Below are 20,984 nucleotides of genomic sequence, written 5' to 3'. Positions count from 1 at the left end.
TCCATCTGCTGGAATCCATTCCAACAGATGGATCCGCTCGTCTGTACAGACTCACCGGATCCATCCGTCCAAAGGGATTCCCCGCACGCGTCGTAATGATTTGACGCATGCGTGGAATTCCTTATATGACAGCGTCGCGCCAGTCGCCGCGTCATAATCGCGGCGACGGCGCGACACGTCATCGCCAGAGGATTTCCGCGCGGATTTCAATGCGATGGTGTGTACACTCCATCGCATCGAAATCTGCGGAAATCTTTGAGAGGATTTATCCGTGGAAACGGTCCGCTGGACCGTATCCGCGGATAAATTCTCTCGTGTGTATGGGGCCTGAGGCTTCGTACACACGACCGAGGAACTCGTCGTAAATGAAACATCGTTTTCCTCGACGAGTTCCTTGTCAGGCTTGTGGAGAAACTTGACAAGCTGTCTTTGCGTACACACTGTCAAGACCAAATCTCCTCGTTCTCAAACGCGGTGACGTACAACACATACAACGGCAGGGGAAGTTTGCTTCCACTGGCACAACCCTTGGGGCTGCTTTTGCTAATCTCATGTTACTGCGTGTTAAGTAAAAGTTTGGTAAGAGACGATTTGCACTTTTCAGACTGTTACAGCGTGACAAATGTGCTATCTCCATTACGAACGCTACTTTTACCGAAGGTGCGCTCCCGTCTCATACTTTATTCTGAGCATGCGCAGGTTTCTAAGCATACACACAAACGTGTTTCTCGTCGAAAACCAGCCCGGCGGGGGCGTGGTCTGGAGCTGCATGGAGTAAGACGTGTTGAGTGAGAGCTCCGCTCGTGGCTGATCCTATCTACATCCATCCTGGGGGAATCTTTCCTGAAAACGGCTACAAACCTACCCACATATGCCCCTACTATTTGACTACACCATGTCGCCCCCCAAGAAGTCCGGTACCCTGGCAAAACTCGACAAGGGCCGTCAGAGTGAGCGGGACCAGGTGGAGGAAGATGGCGTCGCCGTGCCCCCTGGGAGCGAAGACCGTCCATCGGGTGACACTGCACGGGTTCTGGAGGCTATTGCTGCCTGCCAAACGTCCCTTACAACCCGGATCGAGGAGGTCAAGGTGGATATCTCGCACATCCGACACGACATGCAAAAGTTGCGGGACCGGGTGTCTGAGACGGAGCGCAGGCTGGACCACGTGGAGGATGGCCTGCACCCGCTTCAGGTTACGGTGGAGAGCCTACAACATCAGCTCCAAGCGGTGCTCTCTAAACAAGATGATATGGAGAATCGCCTTCGCAGATGTAACTTGCGCTTTGTGGGGCTCCCTGAGCGTTCGGAAGGAGCAGACCCCCCTACTTACCTGGAAAATCTCCTGATCAGAACATTCGGCAGGGAGGCCTTCTCCGCCACCTTTGTTGTTGAACGCGCCCATCGCCTTGCTGCGAAACCCCCCCCGGAGGGCGCCCCTCCGAGAACCTTCATCGCCAAGATGCTTAATTACCGCGATCGGGATGCCGTCCTCCGACTCACCCGCGAGAAAGGTAATATCCCCATCGGCAACGTAACGGTTGCCGTATACCCGGACTTCTCGTCGGAGGTCCAGAAGAGGAGGGCGCGCTTCACGGAGGCTAAGAGGCTGCTACGCGTGCATCACCTGCCATACGCTATGCTCTTCCCCGCGCGACTCCGGGTTGTGTGCGATGGTAAGGCCCAGTTCTTTGAGGAACCTCAGGCAATCCTTTCCTGGCTGGAGCGCCGCGATGGAGCTGGCTCGTCACGCAACTGATTCCTCGTCTCCACTTTGCCCCACTTGTTACTTACCCCTCGCGGCAGGCCGCTCTGTTTCTCCTGGACAGCGTCACTTTTGGAACATGTACCCCCTGAACCGTGAGTTGACCTTGCTGCCTCCCCGGGGGCCTCCCTCCTTCTCCTCCATCCGTGTACCCCCTGCCTGGCTCCCCACCTATCCCCCCCCCTCTCTGCCCTTGCCTCCCCCGATAATTTCCCCCCCTGTTACGCGCCACGAGCGGCTCACCTGCATCGGTGTTCCGCCTGAACAGTCACCCCACTCTTGCACCAGTGTGTGCTCTGCAGTTTTTCTTTTTCGCCCCCCCCGTTCCCGCCGGTTGCCCTATCCTTCGGGAACTTTCATCACCTTGGGCAATCATGGCTAAGTTACTGTTTCCCTGGCCGGCCCCCGTCCCCAGACTTTTGGTGGGTGGTGGGGTGTTATGCCTGCTGTGTCGGTCCAGCGCTATTGCAGGTTATGCTCTGCGGTTTCATCGCAGCGCTGTTATTGTTGGTTTCTGTTTTTTCCTTTTTCTTTTTCCTTTTTTTTACTGTTTCGATTTAATATTGTCAAAGTGTGTTGCAGACTTTACTGAATATTTTGATGTACCTCTCTGTATGGGGTGGGCCCCGCGCCTACCCGCGCTGGGCTCTATTTGGGCCCTCGGGGGTCGCGTGGTCCCCACCCACTGCTTCCTGATCCAGTCACATGGTCCCCATGCCTTCCCCCTACCCCACCATTCCTACCCATGGCTTCCCTGAAAATAGTGTCCTGGAACGTCCGGGGTTTGGGGGATCGGGCTAAACGGTCGGCGGTCCTCTCCCACCTAAAGTCCCTGCGTGCTGATGTCTCTATCCTGGTGGAGACTCATCTCGCAGGTCAGAAGCAGCTATGCCTCAAAAAAGCCTGGGTGGGATGGGTGTACCAAGCCCCCCACACCTCTAATTCTCGAGGGGTGGCGGTGCTGGTAGCAAGATCGCAGCAGTTCCAACTACATACGCTACAATCTGATCCCCAGGGTCGTTATTTGTTCCTTCATGCTACCATTGGAGGCCTCGAAGTATTACTCCTTGCTTTTTATGTCCCCCCTCCCTTTCAGTTTGAAGTGCTTCAACGTGGGGTGGCTTTTATGACTCTCCACCCATCGGTGCCTGCCATATGGGCGGGCGACTTTAATATGGTCATTTCCCCATCCATGGACAGACTGGGCCAGAGCGCCCCCACAGGCCCTTTACCAAAAATCACCAGGTTCGGTAGGTTCCTAGCTGAATTTGCCCTCACCGACACTTGGCGACATAAGTATCCCACCCAATTAGGGTTTTCCTGCTTTACTCCCTCCCGTGCAGTGATGTCACGTATCGATCTTGTTCTTGTGACCCCTTCCCTCCTCCCACATCTCCTTGACGTAGGGTTTGATACTAGAACACTGTCTGATCACTCTCCGTACTGGGTCAGGCTGAGACTCCCGTCACCCCCCACGACCCAGACCTGGCGCCTCAACCCGTTTTGGTTGAGGGCTCTCCCGGAATTGGACTCCATCGGATCCGAATGGGTCCGTTTCTTTACCACCAATGACGGCTCAGCCTCGGCTGGACCCGTGTGGGAGGCGTTCAAACTACACGCTCGCATGTTCCTATCCCTACGCATCAACAGACACAAAGCCTCCTCTAAACTGTTAATCCACCAGGCCGAGGCGCAGCTTAGTTCTCTTGAGCGGGCCTTTCAGGCTGATCCGTCAGACACTACTGCTTCTCAGCTCCGTCTGCAGTCCAGGCTGACGGATCAGCTACACCTCGAGAAGGCACGCCGGGGTATCTTCTTTAGCAAACAGCGCACATACGAGCATGGGGAACGGGCTGGTCGGCTACTTGCCTATATGGCTCACCTAGATCACAAACCCCCTGTGGTCGTGGCCCTCCGCGCGGAGTCCGGGGCGATACTTTCTGACCCTGACTTGGTGGCGGAAGAGTTTCGGTCCTTTTACTCGAGGCTCTACACCTCCACTGCACAACACTCCGCGGAGGAGCTTACCGCCCTTCTGCGGAGTGTTACCTTTCCAACCCTATCCCCGAGTCAGGTCTCTATGCTTGAGGCCCCAATTACCACTGTCTGTGTGGAGACGGCTATAGCAAGCCTCCCCACCTCTAAAACCCCGGGCTCCGACGGGCTTCCCCTCGAATTCTACAAGTCCTTCCAGGACTCCCTTGTCCCCAGGCTCTGCGCGCTATATAATCACATTTTTGATTCGGGTACGCTACCCTCCTCCATGCGCGAGGCCCTCATTGTCCTTATACCAAAACCAGGCAAGGACCCTATGCTCCCCGAGTCCTACCGCCCCATCTCCCTCCTTCAGCTCGACGTGAAGATCCTCGCTAAAATTCTTGCCCTGCGTCTCAATAAAGTCATCTCTAGCTTAATACACCCTGACCAGACTGGGTTCATGCCCAACAAAAACACGGCCTTCAACCTCCGCAGACTTTACATGAACCTTCAGGCCCAACACGCAGAAGTGGGTTCTAGGGTGATAGTTAGCCTCGATGCTGCCAAGGCCTTCGATTCGGTTGAGTGGAAATACCTCTGGGAATGCCTTGGCAGTTTCGGTTTTGGTCCCCGCTTTGTGAAATGGCTACAACTCCTATATCATGCTCCTACGGCGCGTATCAGGGTCAATGGTAGGACCTCCTCTCCCTTCCCCCTGACTCGTGGCACTCGTCAGGGCTGCCCCGTTTCACCCATGCTCTATGCCCTCGCTGTGGAACCCCTGAGCATAGCTTTGCGTAGTCGCCCAGGGATTAGCGGGCTGCGTTGTGGCCAGGTCACTGAGCTACTCAGCCTATACGCTGATGACATGCTCCTCTACCTATCGGATGCCGGCCCCTCACTTCGTATGGCCCTCCAAGTTATAACCCAATTCGGGGAATTCTCAGGCCTGCAGATGAACTGGACCAAATCCTATATCCTCCCCTTAGATCTGGGTCCCCCCACTGCAATGCAGGCAGCCCTCCCGTTGCCACGGACGGATGTCATTAAGTACCTGGGCATCCTCGTCACTAGGTCCCCTCTAGATTACATACGCCTTAACATTGAGCCACTCTTTCATACCTTGAAGTCCAAAACGCAAACGTGGTCCCGTCTCCCTCTTGGGGTGATGGGCCGCATAAGCCTAGTCAAGATGATCCTTCTCCCGAAGCTGCTCTATGCCTTCTGGCATGCACCGCTGTGTATCCCTCCCCGTATTTTTAAAAAAATGGAGTCCATTCTCAACTCATTCATCTGGGGCCCGTCCCGGCATAAACTGCCGTGGCGGGTTCTAAAGTGCCCCTCCAGTCAAGGGGGCGCCTCGGTCCCAGACCTCTACCTTTACTATGTTGCGTCCCAGCTCTCCCACTTTCACTACATTCATCACTCCGAGAGGAGGCGATATCTGGCCATGGTGTGCTCCAAGGCCCCTGGCCCGGTCTCGCACCCCTTTCAACTCATGCTGTGTCCACCCCGCAACTCTAGGCGCCCAGACGATAGTAATCAACTGCTCCATCACCACCGCAAGATTTGGCAAACTACCATGTCAGTCGGCGAGGCCCCGTCCCCCCACTCTCACACACCCCTTTGGGATAATCCCTTGCTGCCCGAGCTTGCCATGGTCCCTGACCATGGTATCTGGGTCAGGAGCGGAATTATTTACCTTTCGCAAGTAGTTTCACACGGCTCGGTTAGGTCCTTCCAATCCCTCAAAGATACCCATGCCCTAGCGAATCACATGTTCTTCCGCTACCTCCAGCTTCGACACGCACTTACCACACAATTTGGTGCTGCCATCCCTACCCTCGAGATCCCGCTTCCTGTTGACATTGTCATGGGCTCGGACCCCAAGAAACTGACCTCCCAACTCTACTCATACCTCCTGGCTCCCTCGGCGGCTGCCACCCTCCAGCAGGTTAAAGCTCGTTGGGCTCCTGACCTGGGGGTGCTGTCGTCGGAGGACTGGGATGAAGCTCTCGTCAACTGCAGACTGGTTTCCCCCAAACCCTAACTGCCCGGGCTGCAACTCCCCTGATCCCACCTTTTACCATCTTCTCTGGGGGTGCCCCTGCGTGCAGGGCTTTTGGACCCAGGTGGTCCGATTTCTCCATGACCGCATGGGTTCTCCCATTTCCCTTAGCCCCCGTCAGTGTTTGCTCGGAATATTTTCGCTGTCTGAGGCCGGAAAATATCTTAACACATTGCTACAAGAGACTTTGTTCCTTGCAAGGCTTCAGATAGCGAGAACTTGGCTTAGGGGGCCCCCCCCCCCCACCCTACAACAATGGATCAAAGCTGTCAACGACACCCTACCCTTTAAAAAGCTTCTATATGTCCACAGGGGTTGCCCTGGTAAATATAACAAGATTTGGGATAGATGGTTGGGAGATGCCTCCACCTGCATTACCCCCTCTGCTTAACACCCCTTATATGTACCTGTTGAGTATTATTGGGCTGTGACCTTCACCTCCGACCTACCCCGTCCTCATGTGCTGCTCTACATTTTCACATGTTACATGTTTTCATTTACCTCGTCTGTCAAGTCTGCGCACCTGACATTGCAATGTATCCTTGCTTGTGGTGCATGTTGCACCGACTAGAACACTGTCTGTAACCCTTTTTTTACATGCTCATTAAACTTTGGTTTGATTTAAAAAAAAAAAAAAAAAAAGAAAACCAGCCCGGCGAGGAACACGACAAGGAAATTGAGACTCCCGTCGAGGAAAAAGAGAACTTGCTCTCTTTTTTTCTCGTCGAGTTCCTCGACAGTTTCCTCGATGAAAAACATACACACAACCGTTTTCCTCTGCAAAAAAGCTCTGCCACCAAGTTTCTTGATGGATTCTGTCGAGGACAACTGTCGTTTGTACGAGGCCTGACAATTAAAGCTTCACTCTGTGAAAAGTAAAAGTCCTATCTTTTTTGCTCCTGCAGGCTTCTTTATGCTTCTAGACTGCTCCCTGCAACCTCTTCTTTTCTGCTCTCTGATGGTTATTAAGACCGATGCAGGAACCAAAGCCCTATTTTGGAAATGAGGACGCCAAGGTACAGTCCACTGCTTAAGGGTAGGGGAGCGCTGCTTCTCGACAAAGTGAAGGATCAAGTAAACAAAAGTGCTTTTTTTAACCCCTAGAAAAAAACAAGCAGTTGACTCTTGCAGTGTGGGTGCCACTGCGAGAGAGGACTTTTCTTGGAGTTGAGCTTTAAAGCATAACTTCACTTTTGTTAAGAAAAAAATCATTCCCCTCTGGGTGATCTATGTACATTGCAAGGATTTTAACAAACGTTGTTGTAGATTCCTACCTTTTGTTGTTCTGAAGAAATCACTGTTTGTTCCTCTGTGCCCCTGTGCTCGGTCTAATGGGAGTGGTTTCATAACTATCAACGAACTGCTGCACCTGCAGAGCTCTAATGAGGAAACTTGCAGGGTCTGCATCCCTTTAGCTGTGATTTCCTATTGGAGTATCTCACCAAAAATTGCATTTTTGTTGCAGGGGATGCCAAAAATCAAATTTGTATCTTAGTGCAGACTTCAGGGTAAATCAGTGAGCCAATCACACAAGCAGGAAATTACTGTATTTATTGGTGTATAACACTCACTTTTTCCCCCTGAAAATAGAGAGAAACTGTTCCTGCGTGTTATACGCAGTGGGCTGTGGAAAGTTTTTTTCCTGAAACTTCCCTCTTAAAGCTAGGGTGCGTGTTATACGCCTGTGCGTGTTATACGCCGATAGATATGGTATGATTCTGGGGGGCGCTCTGTACACATTCTGTACAGAACACCTCCAGTTAGCCATATTGCAGATATTTACAGAGCTTCAGATTGAAAAGAAAATATAATTTTTAATAACATTTAATTACAATATGATTTGTGTCGCAATTGTATATACTATATTAATTTTTTTGCTATTTTTTTTCCACGAAAGTGGAGTTACCCTTTAAGCTCTCTTATTTTCTTACATTGGGTCTGTTAAACGTGCAATTAAAAATGTTTTAGAATATCTGTTTGATAACTATTGATCCTGCCAGAAATTCCACAGAACACCTCTCGTGTTATGAAGAAAAGGAGAGGGGTGTTCTGTAGTCCTAATAAATTTCCTGTTCTAGGGTGACAACTCTGCTTCTCCATAGAGTACAGTGAATGAGCGTTGTCACCAGGACAGGGAGTGTGTTACTGAAAAAACTACCAGGTGAAAATAAAGGGAAAAAGCTTATCAAAAGAAAACTAATAAAGCAACCACACCTGAGGACTAGTAAGTTGCAATATATTACATTTTTGTTCTTGGATTTAGACACGCTTTTATATCAGGACGGGTGGGGCCCAAACTCAAAGCCCTGTATATAGCATGAATTTAGGGTTATGGGTCCTGAGCAGGGGTGGACTGACAACTCATGGGGCCCCCAGGCAATAGGAGGTTATGGGGCCCCCGGGCAATAGGAGGTTATTGGGCCCCTGGGAAATCGGAGGTTATGGGGCCCCCGGGCAATAGGAGATTATGGGGCCCCCGGGCAATAGGAGATTATGGGGCCCCCAGGCAATAGATTATGGGGCCACACAGTATACATACACAGTATACACACACAGACACACAATATACACAGACAGTATATACACACAGTACACATACACACAGAATACACATACACCCATTGAAAAGGTACTGGAGAGGCGGGGCAGCTATAATCTTGGGATTTTTAAAACACACACAGATTTTTACTGTCCCTGGTTTTACTGAGGCTGGCAACCCTGATGGGGCCCCCTAGTGGCAAGGGGCCCTCAGGCAGTGCCCGAGTGCCCAAATGGTCCTGAGGTTAAAAAACAAATTTGAAGACAGACACGAGTACCTGCAGGAGCTTTAGTCCACACATGAAAAAAAGTGGTGAAACTCAGTATACTGGGAACACAAATAGTTTAACAAAGTGAAGAAAGACAATATAACGCTGATATGAAAGTAATTAGCAACACCTGTTACACAGGGGCTTTTTGTAAAAGGTTCTGAATTATTCCTCCATTAACTGTTCCGGGATTTGAGCTTTGTGAGAAAGGCAGAGAATAATTATTTTTACAGAGCAGTGACTCCTCTGGGGTTGGATCTAACAGAGACAGGCACAAATAGAACCATTTCTCTGTGACTGTGTATAAACTTAGAAGCATATAATTCTTACTTTTCACATGTCATCAAGGAACACTATGATTTAGCCCTCGTTCACATTGGCGCAATTTGACATTTTAAACCGCATACCAACTCACAGCCTATTGTCGGCAATGGCACTGTCCCAATCGGTGCAAAACCAACCCTGCACGCTCTGCTCCAATTTCCAAAAGTAGTTCCTGCACTACTTTTGGCGACTTCAGAGACGTTTTAATGACATCTGTGCATGGACCTGCACAGATGTCTTTCAAATCAACCCCCATACTCGCACTGAAATGCAGGTTTGAAAATAGTGCGATGTTTCAAACCTGTGTTCATTGTGAATGAGGACAAAATCCTCTTGTATAAGGTGTCTGCAGTTAGTTGCATCCATTGACATTGATGGCCTATGCAGGGCTGCCATTAGAAATCACAAGGCCTCTGCCTACCGAATTACAACAATTACAATTTTTTACAATATTTTTTTCAGATTGAATTTTTTTTTTTTACAAATGAAAAAATAATTACATTTTGTTTAAAGTTATTTTATTTATATATCTATATATATACACATATATATATATACAGTGGGATTTTGAGGGGGCGAGTGTGGGCTGCCTGGGAGAGGGGGGGGGAGCACCGCCGTCGGCCTGGGTTGTATGGGAGCTTTTGTCCCAGCGATCGTAGGGGAAGAGAGAGGAGACCCGCCGCAGCTGCCTTGGCTGATTAGAGCGCTGGGGAGTGGGGAACATAACAGCTTTCATTACAATAGCTGTGTGTTTCCCCGCTGTGTGGCGTCATATACAGCCCCTCCCCCTTGTCCGGGCACTTTGATAGACAGATCACCGTCCAATCCTGGGACGGTGATCTGTCTATCAAAGTTCCCCGGACAAGGGGGAGGGGCTGTATATGGTGGCGCACAGCGGGGAAGCACACAGCTATTGTAATGAAAGCTGTTATGTTCCCCAGCGCTCTAATTAGCCAGGCGGCAGTGGCGGCTCTCCCCTCTCATCCCCTACATTCGCGGGGACACAGGCTAAAAAAATTGGGGACACAGGCTGCTGAAACTGGGGACACAGGCTGCTGAAACTGGGGACACAGGCGGCTGAAACTGGGGACACAGGCGGCTGAAACTGGGAACACAGGCTGCTGAAACTGGGGACTGAAACTGCGGACACAGGCTGCTGAAACTGGGGACACAGGCGGCTGAAACTGGGGACACAGGCGGCTGAAACTGGGGACATAGGCTGCTTAAACTGGGGACACAGGCTGCTGAAACTGGGGACACAGGCTGCTGAAACTGGGGACACAGGCGGCTCAAACTGGGGACACAGGCGGCTGAAACTGGGGACACAGGCGGCTCAAACTGGGGACACAGGCGGCTCAAACTCTGAACTGGGGACACAGGCTCAAACTCTGAACTGGGGACACAGGCTCAAACTCTGAACTGGGGACACAGGCTCAAACTCTGAACTGGGGACACAGGCTCAAACTCTGAACTGGGGACACAGGCTCAAACTCTGAACTGGGGACACAGGCTCAAACTGGGGACACATGCTGCATTGGTTACACAGGCTGCACTGAGGACCGGGACACAGGCTGCACTGGCGGGCACAGGCTGCATTGGCAGACGCGGGCAGGCTGCATTTTTGGGTTTGGATAAAGTTGTTGTTAATATTTATCTTTATAACGTAATTCTGCATAGAACATTTAAGTGTAAGTTCATGAGATAATATATGAGGGCGTGTTTAGGGGCGGAATTAGAGGCAGGGTAGGGGTTGGGTGGGGAAACTGGTGGCGAGTAACCCTTGAGGCCTGGCTAGAAGCTCAGGACTTGAAATTTTGAGCCCTGTATATATATATATATATATATATATATATAACATTTTCGAGGACCTTGATAGCAGAACCATGCTGGGACTTGTAGTGTTACCGTATGGTTGGCCAATTCCGCTCTCTAAAATTGCCTAAATCTTCAAATAACCCTTCACAGAAAAGCATGCTTTAGTACGCTAGTTTCCTCAGTGCTGCATTGTTTTTCAATAATTGATAATCTCTCTGACCGCACAGCTGAATATGAAATCTATGCAGGTTTTCAAAAGGTCGGTTCTTCACTGTTGTTTAACAGAAATCATGATCTGAGGCCAGAAGGAAAGGTAACTAATAAAGTGTCTATTGTCTCCCACAAGGAAGGAAAAGGCTGGCAGGTTTTGCAGTCCTATAAAGCTCTCCTTTTCCACCTTATCTTACAATAATGATCTGCTGGAACATTTGCAGAACAAGCTAAAACAACACTGCATGCTTCAGTAAATGGTTTACAGATGGTGCAAGTAGTTTTCTGGCCACACTGCAAGTCACAAAGTGCATGACAGAAAGCAGGAGGACAGGAATAGAGAAAATGCCACAAAGCAGTGTCCTTATTAATGTAACAATTTAATAACCTAGATTTACTCAGCAAGCAATTATTTTTAGGACCCATAAGGGGCATACTGGTCAGAGCTCCTTTGTTATCCTTTTTTACTGCAATGTATGTTACAGGCAGTGGCGGCTGGTCAGTCAGTCAGGTCACAGGCACCTCCCCCCGGTCGGTCACCAGGCCCTGCACTTACCCCATCTATGTTTTTGCGGCCATCGCTTCCTCTGGGTGGCAGGTGGCATCTCCTCCTCCTGGTGCTTCACGGTGGCTTCCCCTGCGTCTCCTCCCTCCGCGGCAGCCAATAGGATCGCTTCTCCTCTCGGCCAATCGGTTGACGGATCTCAGGACCCGCTTCCTGATTAACCGGGAGGATAGTCAGGATGACCAGGGCCATTTGATAGAATTTGGGGGCCCCAAGCAAAATGGGGGCCCCAAAGCACCCCTTCCCCCCCCCCCCCCCCCCGGATGCAAAGCCTACATTAACGCTACACTACAATATTTTTCTATTCTTACCTCCCCTTCTTATCTGTAGGCTGCCACTGTAGCGTGGCCGAGCTCCTCTTCCCCCATCCCCTATCAGATAGTGCCCGGGCCAGGCCAGGTATCATGCGGTACAGGAGATTCAGTTTCCTGTCTTCCCGGCCGGACTGAAAGGAATTGAGCACTTAGTGTGCACTTCCTGTCAGTCCGGCCGGGAACAGGAAACTGAATCTCCTGTACCACACGCGGTACCCGGCCAGACTGACAAGACTCCAGGTGGAAGGAAGAGGAACTCAGCCACGCTACAGCCTGGGAAGGGGAAGTTGGGGGCCCCAGGCCAGCTCGGGGCCCCAAGAAATTGTTTGTTTTGCCTGTCCTGTAGCATTCTGTGGCCTGAGGATGACAATAGCGAATATTAATTCACTATTGTCACACAACTCACTGTGCCCGAGCCCACCCTTTTTTAAAGCCTGCTAGAGCCTCTGGCTCTAATCACGTGGTTTCTATTAAAACAAAAAAACACAACAATTGGAATCCATGTGTCTGGCACTCTGCATGTAGATTAGGGGGCCGGACGCATGGATTAGGGGGGCCACTGGTTACAGGTGGCAATCGTTCTGAATGGCACCCCAATGCATGTTGCCGAAGGACTTCCAGGAGATGCACTGCCAGAATTGGTGCATGCACAATTTTTTGTGCATTGTGGTGTATTGCCAGCTTATTCATTTAGAATAAAAGGAAAGCAAAAGGAGGAGAGAGAGAAGCGCCAAGCCAATCTTTTACACAGTTTAGGAATTTATTCAGTATATAAGTATAAAACAACACTTGCAGAGTGCTAGAGCGGGTGGGAGCTTCCATGTGCAGTGTCACAGGAGCACAGGAGGGCCGCCGGGAGGTCTCTATTGAGGGATCAACGAGCGCTGTGTGTTAGCCACAGCTTGAGCCTCAGTAAGCCTCATGGAGACATCTGCTGTCCTGTGCTCCTGTGCACCTTGAGTCCATCAAGTCCAACCTATGTGTGTGATTATATGTCAGTATTACATTGTATATCCCTGTATGTTGTGGTCCTTCAGGTGCTTATCTTAGACCCCTTTCACACTGGAGTGTTTTTTAGGCGCTTTTAAGAATTGAAAAAAAAAAATTGGGAGGTTAAAATGAAAAATGTCTGTAAACGAAATGCCGCTAAACGCAAGTTACTGCGTTTCACCACGTTTGGAGCTTGAAATGCCTCTAAACTCAGCTTCTGAATGCATTTTTTTGGGTTCCAGGAAAAGCCTCTAAATTAAACTACTTAGAAAAGCCTCTAAACGACTCTGTGTACATGTACTGATAAGATAACATAGAGGAGAGTTCAGGGGCAGCTGGAAAAAAAAAATGCCCAACTGCTCCTAAACGTCCGTTTAGCAGCAGCAGCGTACATCAGGCCTTAGCCTACCATTAGACCCTTTCACACTGAGGAGTTTTTCAGGCGGTTTAGCGCTAAAAATATCGCCTAAATACCGCCTGAAAAAGTCCTGCCCCGCAGTCTCAGTGTGAAAGCCTTTGTGCTTTCACACTGAGGCAATGCGCTGGCGGGACTGCTCCAAAAGTCCTGCAAGCAGCATCTTTGGAGCGGTGAGAGGAGTGGTGTGTTTACCGCTCCTCCACCGCTCCTTCCCATTGAAAACAATAGGACACCGCGGCTATACGCCTCTGCAGAGGCGCATTGCCGGCGGTATTAACCCTTTTTCGGCCACTAGCGAAGGTTAAAACCGCACCGCTAGCAGCCGAATACTGCCGCAATTCCGACGGTATAGCGCCGCTAAAAATAGAGGCGCTATCCCGCCATCGCACCTCCCGCCCCAGTGTGAAAGGGGCCTAAATCAAATGATAAAAAGGGTCAATCCACCCAAAGTTTATTTTTATTTGATAATGGTCCTTTAAAAATCAAAATTGCTAAAGTGTTAAAAAAAACTAAAAAGCATTGTAGCCAAAAATGACAAGAGATCATCGCCGCGAGCAGTCCAGTGTTATGGTAATGTATCCTTCAAAAAGTTTGAGCTGATTTTTTTTTTGACAGCTGTTCAAAAAAAAAAAAATTGGTAATCCTGCAATGTAATATTTCATACGTAAAAAGTCATAAAATAGATTAAGAAGTACAGCGATTATCATGTGCCCTACTTGATAAAGCAACCTAAAACCAGGCCAGTTAAATAATCAGGGGTTGGCGTGTAGTTTGCCTCTTAATTACATGGTAACGTTATATACTGTATTTACTGTATGCTGTATTTATTTACATACAATGCATCATATAATGAATATATAAAGCATACTGACAATGACTCTCCATGGCTGAATGTTACAGTGTGTCAGTGAATATTTTCCTAGTGATGTTCACTCTTTATAATTATGATACACATATACCATACATACATAAATAGCTATAAATACATATTAAATGTAGCCAATGGTTACAAATGTGATGTCAGAAAATAAAGGAATCGATTAGCCACAGTGCGGACAAGTAGATTTCCATTAATAGCAAGTGCAAGATAAGTACAACCATGCTCATCCCTTGCAAATATTGCCTTGCAGTGCTGATTGCTGATGGACAGCTGTAATTCCCATAGGCTTGAGCACTAGTTAAAGTCATTAGGTGCCAAAGACTCACTGACCATCAGCGAGTTGGATCACTTGCGAATCAATGCAACTGGGAACCCAACGCCTTGTTTAGAAAGATTACTGTAATCTGCCTGGGCAATCAGTCCGGCAAACGATGTCCCCCACCTCTAGTCATTAACTGAATACTTATACTGAGCCATCAGGTGAGGGACGTTGTACATGGTATCAGGGACCCTCATCGTAGCTGTATTTTCTCCCTTTATTTTTTAAAGCACTGCGCAAACTGTTGGCGCTACATAAATCTTGTATAATAAAAATACTGACCATTTCTCCATGCGCATCAACGTAACTGATGACACCCTTTAACTTACAATGAGGCACCAGACAAGGAACATTGACCTACCTGGTAAGCATTAGACATGTGCATTCGTTTTCGTCCGAATGCATTTTCGTCCGAATTTTCATATCATTTTAACAAACGAAAACGAACGCGCAGAATCCGAAATCCGTTTTTTTTTATTTCATTGCCGTACATACCGTATTTTCACCGCCGCTTCCGGGTATGTAATCTGCGGGACTGGGTGTTCCTAATTGATTGACATCCTTCCGACCAGCGCATACAGCGCGTCACGAGTTGCCGAAAGAAGCCGGACTGCGAGTCGGCTCTATACGGCGCCTGCGCACCGACGTTCGGCTTCTTTCGGCAACTCGTGACGCGCTGTATGCGCCGGTCGGAAGGATGTCAATCAATTAGGAACGCCCAGTCCCGCAGATTACATACCCGGAAGCGGCGGTGAAAATACGGTATGTACGGCAATGAAATAAAAAAAAAACAGCCGATTGTCATTCTGACAACTCGGCTGAATGTAATGTTAAAAAACATTTTTTTGGGTGAACCCCCGCTTTAAAGTGGTTGTAAACCCCCAATTTATTTTTTAAACCTGAAAGACAAAGGCATAATGAGCTAGTATGACTAGCATACTAGCTCATTATGAATTACTTACCTTAAATCGAAGCGCTCGCAGCGGTCATCGTCTCCCCCTCCAGCAGCGACATCTCTCCCGGAGGTTACTTCACGGGCATCGCCGCTCCGGCAATGTGATTGGCCAGAGCGGCGATGACGTCACTCCGCGAATGCGTGCCGGAGCTGCTTTTTATGGCATGACCCCGGCTTGAAACGGCACAGAGTGCCCTTTCAAGATTTCAGAAGGTGGCGGCGCTCTGGGAAACTGCAAATATCTCCGAGACCGTGTAGGTCTCGGAAATTTTGCAAGCACCTACAGGTAAGCTAGGCTTAATCTAGGCTTACTTGTAGGTGTAACTTTCCCGAAGGGGTTTACAACCACTTTAACTCTATTAGTTCAAGATTATTCTACATAGAGAGAAAAGATTTGACATTATAGAGACAGTGTTGGTGTAGACCAAGGGTCTCCAAACTTTTTAAACAAAGGGCCAGTTTATTGTCCTTTAGACTTTAGGAGGGCCGGATTGTGGCCAACAGGGGCAAAAAATGTTGGCATCAGTGAGAATAAATATGACCTCAGGATTGGTGGTCAATAGGAGGGGTAGTGCCCCTTTTAGTAGGAGGAATAGTATCCCATCATTGGTATAAGTGGAAGAAACCGTGCCCCATTGTTGGTGTCGGTGGGAGTAACAGTTCCTCATATCAGTGGAAGGAATAGTGCCCCAAGGGCCAGATAGAAGCTAGCAAAGGGCCACATCTGGCCCTCGGGCTGCATTTTGGAGCCCCCTGATGTAGACCAACGACGAAGATTCCTTCGAAGCAGCGAAAAACAAGCAAACAATGGCCCGGATTCAGATACATTGGTGTATCTATCGGCGGGCATAACGTATCTCAGATATATATCTCACGTATCTCAGATACGTTACGGCGCCGTAAATTAGGGCGCAAGTTCCGTATTCAGAAAGTACTTGCGCCCTAAGTTACGGCGGCGTAACGTATGTGGTCCGGCGTAAGCCCGCCTAATTCAAATCTGGATGATGTGGGCGTGTTTTATTTGAATTTCATGTGACCCCGCGTATTTTACGTTTTTTACGAACGGCGCATGCGCCGTTTGTGAAAGAATCCCAGTGCGCATGCTCGAAATTACGCCGCAAATCGTCATTGCTTGAGACGTGAACGTAACTTATGTACAGCCCTATTCACGAACGACTTACGCAAATGACGTAAAAATTTAAAAATTTGACGCGGGAATGACGTCCATACTTAACATAGGATACCCCTCATATAGCAGGGGTAACTTTATGCCGGAAAAAGCCGAACGTAAACAACGTAAAAAAAAAATTGCTGGGCGGACGTACGTTTCTGAATCGGTGTATCTACCTAATTAGCATATTCCTTGCGTAAATCTACGGAAGCGCCACCTAGCGGCCAGCGTAAATATGCAGCCTAAGACACTTACGCCAGTCGGATCTTAGGGAAATCTATGCGTAACTGATTCTATGAATCAGTCGCATAGATACGACCCCGCACACTCAGAGTTACAACGGCGTATCCGGAGATACGCCGTCGTAACTGGTATCTGAATCCGGGCCAATGAATCTGTCATTGAAGGCTTATGGTGTCTGTCGAAACTGTACAACGCCGCGATCGTATATTTCTGGTCAAATGCTCGGCCCATAGGCTATAGAAGAATTTGAATGTTAGTTGACTAGTAATAATAATTTATAAATATAATTATTACTAGTGTCATACAACATTAGAATTCTTCTATAGCTTGTAGGCGGAACATTCGACCGGAAATAAACGATTCGTCGTACAGTTTAGCTGCTCCGTCGAATCTTCTTAGAACATTCGACAGACACCATAAGCCTTCAATGAAAGATTCAACCTTAATTAATTCGGATTTTCAGACGAATGCATTTTTTTTAACGAAACAAAATAAGTAAAAACGAAATTCGAGAGTAACTAAATAAATTTATTTTTTGGACGAAAACGAAATTCAGAAAATAAATATTTCAGTGTGCACATGTCTAGTAAGCATTAGGGACCCTCTTGTCTTGAATCATAACAGTTTTGTCTCCCTTTATTTTGTAAAGCACTGTGCTAACTATTGCCGCTATATAAATCCTGAATAATAATAATAATAATAATAATAATAATAATATTATTGACCCTGTGTTCATGCTCAGCAACATAACTGATGATGTTCTTTCCTTTACAGTGAGGCACCAGGGGAGGAACATTGACCTACCTGGTAAGCATTAGGGACCCTATTGACTTGAATTGTAACTGTATTGTCTCCTTTTTTTTTGTAAAGCACTGTGTAACTGTTGACGCTATATAAATCTTGTATAATAATAATAATAATAATAATAATAATAATAATAATAATGGGCTGGATTCAGGTAGAATTGCGCATTTTTTACGGAGGCGCAGGGCAACGTTTTTGCCCTGCGCCCCCGCAAAATTACTGCGCTGCCCTTGATTCACGGAGCAGTAGCTCCGTAAATTGCGCGGGCGTGCCGGCAGAATGCCTGGCGTAAGCGCGCGCAATTTAAATGATCCCGTAGGGGGCGGGAATCATTTAAATTAGGCGCGTTCCCGCGCCGATCGTAGAGCGCATGCTCCGTCGGGAAACTTTCCCGACGTGCATTGCGGCAAATGACGTCGCAAGGACGTCATTTGCTTCAAAGTGAACGTGAATGGCGTCCAGTGCCATTCACGAATCACTTACGCAAAGTACGTAAATTTCAAATTTCGCGACGCGGGAACGACGGGTATACGTAACATTGGCTGCGCCTGCTAATAGCAGGGGCAGCCTTACGCAAAAACCGCAGTACGGAAACAACGTAAATTGCGTACGCAGGGCTCGCGCAACGTTTTGAATCGGCGTTAGTATGCAATTTACATACTATACGCTGAGCACAACGGGAACGCCACCTAGCGGCCACCGCAAGAATGCAGCCTAAGATATGCGGGCATAAGAGCCATATGCCGCGCATATCTTAGGCTGCAGTCAGCGTAACGAGGTTCCTGAATCAGGAGCATTCGTTACGCCGGTGCAAGTAAGCAATTGCGCTGTGTAACTTATGGTTACACAGGCGCAATTGCTTCTTGAATCCAGCCCAATAATAATAATATTAACCATTTCTTCATGCTTATCATCAGCTTAACCAATGACACCATTTCCATTACAATGAGGCACCAGGTGAGGAACATTGATCTACCTGGTGAGCATTAGGGACCCTCTTGTCTTGAATCATAACTATATTGTCTCCCTTTATGTTGTAAAGCACTGCACAAACTGTGGACGCTATATAAATACTGTTTATTATTATTATTAATAATAATAATAATAATTAATAATATTGACCCTTTCCCCATGCTCATCCACATAACTGATAAAACCCTTACCCTAATGCCGCGTACACACGATTGGAAATTCCGACCGTGTGTAAGCTCCATAGGACATTTGAGAGCTGGTTCTCAATTATTCTAACAGCAAAAGTTCTTGTCGGAAATTCCGATCGTCTGTATGCACAAAAATCCTACGCACCCTCGGAATCAATTCAACGCATTCTCGGAATCATTGAACTTCCTTTTTCTCGGCTCGTCGTAGTGTTGTACGTCACCGCGTTCTTGACGTTCAGAATTTCCGTCGACATTTGTGTGACCGTGTGTATGCAAGACAAGTTTGAGCCAAAATTCCGTCGGAAAATAATCCACGGTTCTGTTGTCGGAATTTCCGATCGTGTGTACGCGGCATTACAGTGAGGCACCAAGTGAAGGACATTGACCTACCTGGTAAGCATCAGGGATATTGACTGTCTCTCCGTGCTCAGCAACATAGCCGATGATGCCCTTACCCCAGGGCACCTGGACTTCATTGGAATTCTCCATTCTACAAGAAGGCAGTAGAGTGATCCCTGTATGAACATCAAAGAACTTTGAGACCAAACTTTTCTTGTTGGCTGAGCCTTCCACCAAGAACAAAGAGCACCGGTCAGCGTCCACCATGATGCACACGAAAATCAAGATCTTATAACAAAGACTGGTCAGGTTGAGTTCATTGGAAATGTCCTTCACCAACTCCAAGAAGAACTCCCTCTCATTGTTCTCCTTCAGGTAGTACTTGTAGTCAATGGCAGTGGATGTGTACTGGGGTATGTTGACCCTGGATTCCAGCAGTGCACTGAGGATGTGGGCAGTGGTGGGTGGAAGAGAACTAGCCTTCCTGAGCAATGCCCTTCTCCTCATGCTAGTCAAGGGCTCCTGGGCTCTAGAGTTGACATGCTCATCATAGGTCCTGTTGACATTGATGGCCTTGGACCTGGCAAAGCTTTTCCTCAGCTCCTTTTGGGATGCTCTCCTCTGCAACCCTTCCCCTCTATGCCCCCAAGAGTCCTTGTTCTTGTCATCAGAGTTCAGAGGTGTCTTGGGTAGCTGGTTCCTCTTCAGCCACTTCTCCACCATGCATTGCTTGCCTTTCCTGATCAGGTAATCCTCAAACAGATCTGGGTGGCTGTCCAAAAAACTTTCCACTTTGGAGAAGTCCAGCGCTGGTTCTGACATCTCTGCAGGATCAGCTCCTCTCCTCTGTGATGAAGGTTCAGTGATAGTCCCAGCGCTGAGATCCAGTCCTCAAGTTTGTAGAAGAAGCATGATGATGTGTGCAATGCCAGTCCCTCTGCACCTGCTTACTTCCCAGCCATCCCTGCCCCCCCGCCCACCGGGGATTCCCACTCTTCTACTTCTGTCAATGGGATGAAGACTTCTCCTGTGCACCTTGCTGGGTGTATAGAGGGGATCCCTGTGCGGTGCAGTGATGATGATCCTGGGAAGCCCAGCCGGTGTTCTCTCTGCTCCTGCAAAGATAGACTGGCACAGCACAGCGCTGCTCTAGGTGTCACCCAGCAGCCACAGGAACCTCCCAGTGACGCAAATACCTCGGGGTGGAGCGTGTGCACCAAAGGGTTAACGTTAACCCCTGCGCTGCCACCTCCAGCGCTGACAGTCCATGCAGAATCAATCCGACCGAGGAACTCCGATCTCTCCTCCGACCGGAGTCACCTCTGTGCACCGATAGTGGAGATCATCATCCCCATCACTGACAAGCCGCACATCACCTACTGTGATCATTGTGGGGGTGTCCCTGATCGGAGTACAGTCCTCCTGATCATTGTGGGGGTGTCCCTGATCGGAGTACAGTCCTGATCATTGTGGGGGTGTCCCTGATCGGAGTACAGTCCTGATCATTGTGGGGGTGTCCCTGATCGGGGGTACAGTCCTGATCATTGTGGGGGTGTCCCTGATCGGAGTACAGTCCTGATCATTGTGGGGGTGTCCGTGATTTGGGTACAGTCCTGATCATTGTGGGGGTGTCCCTGATTGGGGTACAGTCCTGATCCTTGTGGGGAAGTCCCTGATCGGAGTACAGTCCTGATCATTGTGGGGGTGTCCCTGATTGGGGTACAGTCCTGATCCTTGTGGGGGTGTCCCTGATCGGGGTACAGTCCTGATCATTGTGGGGGTGTCCCTGATCGGAGTACAGTCCTAATCATTGTGGGGGTGTCCCTCTTTTGGGTACAGTCCCGATCATTGTGGGGGTGT

The 20,984-nt window shown here is 48.7% G+C and overlaps 1 protein-coding gene across 1 annotated transcript in view; it reads right to left on the bottom strand.

The window, feature by feature from the left end:
- The window catches only part of PDE11A (phosphodiesterase 11A), a 721,237-nt gene extending 700,998 nt beyond the window's left edge, over positions 1-20,239 (bottom strand). Inside the window, exon 1 of the mRNA XM_040357670.1 lies at positions 19,176-20,239. Within this exon, the coding sequence (XP_040213604.1) occupies positions 19,176-19,946 (771 nt within the window). The 5' untranslated portion in view covers positions 19,947-20,239. The remainder of the gene's footprint in view (positions 1-19,175) is intronic.
- Between the last annotated feature and the right edge of the window lie 745 nt (positions 20,240-20,984).

This window comes from Rana temporaria, chromosome 6, assembly GCF_905171775.1.
Source record: "Rana temporaria chromosome 6, aRanTem1.1, whole genome shotgun sequence".
Taxonomy (NCBI): Eukaryota; Metazoa; Chordata; class Amphibia; order Anura; family Ranidae; genus Rana; species Rana temporaria.
The sequence above is the reverse complement of the archived record's forward strand: the minus strand, read 5'-3'. Positions and strand labels throughout refer to the sequence as shown.